Below are 3595 nucleotides of genomic sequence, written 5' to 3' on the forward strand. Positions count from 1 at the left end.
ATTGTGTTCTGCAATACATAGGCCAGCAATTTTTGGAATATTAGGTTGCCTCGATATTTTTACATAAGATTAAGAAAACTCTTTAGATCATTTTCCATTTTTGATTTTCATTCTCTCATACAGTGCTCCATACTTGTCAAACCTCAAAGCTGGTGTTGCTATTTCAGAAGATAATGCTATGGATGAAATTTTCTTTATCTATGTTTTTGCATTTTGTGTCTTTGTAATATTTGGTAAGAACTGCCTCCAACACTTGCTAAACATAGCAATAGATAACTCTATCCTGTGGCTGAAGAATGTGAGATAAATGGGCTGGTAGACAAATTAAAATTATATTTTTTTCCTGTCATAGCAATACACCTGCTAAACTGACGTGAGATGTATGTCCATCAAGTGTAAAATATGAGTGCCACGAATAGCTTGACATTCTGGCATATACGCTTCAACCATTCAATAAATGTGTCATGCTCTATCCAACCAGAATTCGATATTGAATATTGGTGCCAGTCGGACCACCTAAAGCTCTCAAGTTTCGTTTTTACTTGCTGTCATCTTGAAAGTGAATAGTTAACGGGTGAGGCGGAAGTTATCGGACAAAATAAAAACGTCAATAACTTATTTATAAATAAAAAAACAAACTACTATTATATTTTTTTTAAATAAAGCATTTATATTTTAATAAAAATATATTATTTCTTATATGAAAAAACACCACCATCTGCAATTGATCTCAATTTTGCTCTGACGCCTTTCATATGCGACTGTAAAAAGTTTAAATCAATTTCTTATAGTTTTAGTTAATGCGATCAATCAAAACTTGCTCTGTTGAAGCTTGCCAATCTCCTTTGTAAACCTTCTGTGCCAAATGTCCCCAAAAATTTTCAATTGGTCGTGCTTGAGGCACATTTGGGGAATTGGATTCTTTATCAACGTAATAGACATATTGGTCCAACCAATTTAGAGAATCTTTAGAATAATGAGAACTTGCTAAATCTGGCCAAAATAAATAGTTAAAGTCTCCATGATACTTGTGAATAAATGAAAGAAGTCGTTTTTCTAACCATTCATTAATATAGATTGATGAATTGATCGCTACAGCCTTGGAAGTGCGAAACAATGGCTCGGACGTACCACGGTCAGATATGGCTATCCACATTAATAATTTTTTTGGAAATTTCTCTTTTCCTATAAAACGAACACTTTCTGGGCATGTCTTTTTGTTGTTTGTGTAGTATCCAGAATTTCTAGGCATGTTGTCCCCTGCAAAACAAAAGTTATTTTCGTCATCGATGACTAGAAGCGATTTTGTGTTATAGAGTTGGTTAACTAGTTTCCTGCTTCTTTTCTTTGCCTTTGTTTGTTGTTCTATAGTGTATTTTGGAGTCTTTTCACGTTTTCTATATTTAATATTCATTTTTTTTAACTGACGACCAATTGTCGATTGATTTACACCGAATTTAAAACCTATTTTTCTCTGACTGACCCCTTTTCGATTTTTTGACAAGTCTTGTTAATTCGGGTTTCTTTTCTCTAGTCCAGGATGTCGGACGACCAGGCTGCTTTCTATCAGAAAACGATTGAACAGTTTCAAGCCTTTTTAGGTTATCATATATTGTACTTCGAGCAAATCCTTCCTTTTCAAAATGATTTACTATTTTTTTTTTTTTCATATCAGGTTTATTTACAAAAAACATTTTTAGTCGCTTTCGAAAAGATTCTCGTTCAGCTGCATTTAACCTCATTTTAAATAATTGTGTTTCAAATAATAAAGTTTATATTTTATAGAACGTTTATGCTTACGCATAAAACCACAAAAACTACCTATTATGCTCAAATAATGAAATTAGAATTTGTCCGATAACTTCCTCATCACCCGTTAATTAATATCATTGAGTCATCTTTATAAAATAACTTTATATAGGAAGAATCCGGAACAAACAAAGGAAAAAATCCAACACTTTATTTCACACAGGTACCTAATTTAAAAATTTACATACTACTTAATAAAAGAATTCAAAGTAAATATGTAAATGATTGGTTTTACCAGAAAAAATTTAATATTAATTTTTCTTACTTTTTTGTCTAACTTTTAACAATAAAACGAAAAAAAAAATGTAATCGGTATTAAAATTAAATTTTCTTCAAGATAGGAGTAAAACTATTTTTAAACGAATTATAGTCCCCAAGTTATTACGATAGCAAATAAAAAAAAAAGTAAATATTGTTGACTCCTTTTTTAAACTTTGATAAAAATAAAATGACTGAAAAATGACTTGGATTTTATTTTGACACATTTGAATAGAGGAGATGGTTCTCTTTCTTCTGATATTTTTATTTTTTAAATATTCCTTTAAGTTCCGGCTTTATTTAAATTTTTCGATCAGTAATCGAAAAAATGGTATGATCGGTGTGACCCGCTTTTACTCTATATATTTATGAGAACTTTAGGATAAAACTGTGATACTATGCATATTGACGAAATAAATAAACTAACTAACTGATTGTAGTAAGTAATTTTGTCTTTTTAGCTCAAGAAAAACAATTTTTTACCAATCTAGAAATTAACTTTGGGCAAATGTCCTCAGTTACTAGTTGTAACCTTGTGTATAATACATAATATTGTTAATTTTACTTTTAATTTAAAATTTTAAAATTTAAAATTAAATGTAATATTAATTAGAGTCAAAATTTTTTTTGCAAATTTTTAAATTATTTCAATGATCATTGTTGTACTGTTACCTTTGTTTGTACTGTTAAGATATTTATAATATTTATTAAAATCAACGTTTTACATTGATAACCTCCTAATTATTTGATTTATCTCCGTTATTTTACCTATTACTTTTGTAATCATTTAACTTTTTTAAAGAATACTTTTACAAATTTTAATTTCTTTTAACTATTATTAGTGAATTTCTTGTTTGTTTTTTGTTGTTAATAAGCCTGATGAATAAAAAAAAAGCAATTGCTTTTACTTAACGTTTTTGGAGTAATTTCTCAGCTTTACGTGAATAGAAATTTGAGCAAAACCGCTCACATTTTTATTCACGTAAAGTTGAGCGATTTACTCCAAAAACGCCGATTAATTTTTCCGCTTCACGCGAATAAAAGTTTGGGCAAAATTGCTCAAATTTTTGTTCTCATTGAGTTGAGCAGTTACTCCAAAAATGAAATGCTGAGAAAAAGTAATTGCTTTTTTTTATTCACCCGGCCTAATAATCGTTGTAAACCTTTAAGGGGAGTTTTTATATTTCTAGATAATATAATTATATATCAGTACTCTGTAACTTAATAATGTTTAGGATCTTTAATTTTGTACTTTTGTTCATTTAATACTAAAAAATCCGGAAAAGTAGACATATCTTGCTATAAAGTAATGAAAACGATGTCATGCTTTCAGTCAAAGATAACATGTAAACTTTAGAATAAAGTAGTTCTTAGTATTTCTATTAGCATTTTAACTTTCCTAGGTTAAAAAAATGTTAAAAACATGATTTTTGGCTTTATTATAAAGTGAAAGTAATCAATTTTCAACCAAAATTGACAGAAAATATGAGGCACATTTATCTTTAAATTTACAATACAATTTAATATA

General features: G+C 28.7%; 1 protein-coding gene across 1 annotated transcript; it reads right to left on the reverse strand.

Moving 5' to 3' along the window:
- Positions 1 to 793: 793 nt before the first annotated feature.
- Positions 794 to 1414, reverse strand: LOC136088186 (uncharacterized). The gene has a single exon (XM_065811865.1). It carries the CDS (start codon positions 1412 to 1414, stop codon positions 794 to 796), a length of 621 nt encoding a protein of 206 aa, XP_065667937.1.
- Between the last annotated feature and the right edge of the window lie 2181 nt (positions 1415 to 3595).

Source organism: Hydra vulgaris, chromosome 12, assembly GCF_038396675.1.
Source record: "Hydra vulgaris chromosome 12, alternate assembly HydraT2T_AEP".
Lineage (NCBI taxonomy): Eukaryota > Metazoa > Cnidaria > Hydrozoa > Anthoathecata > Hydridae > Hydra > Hydra vulgaris.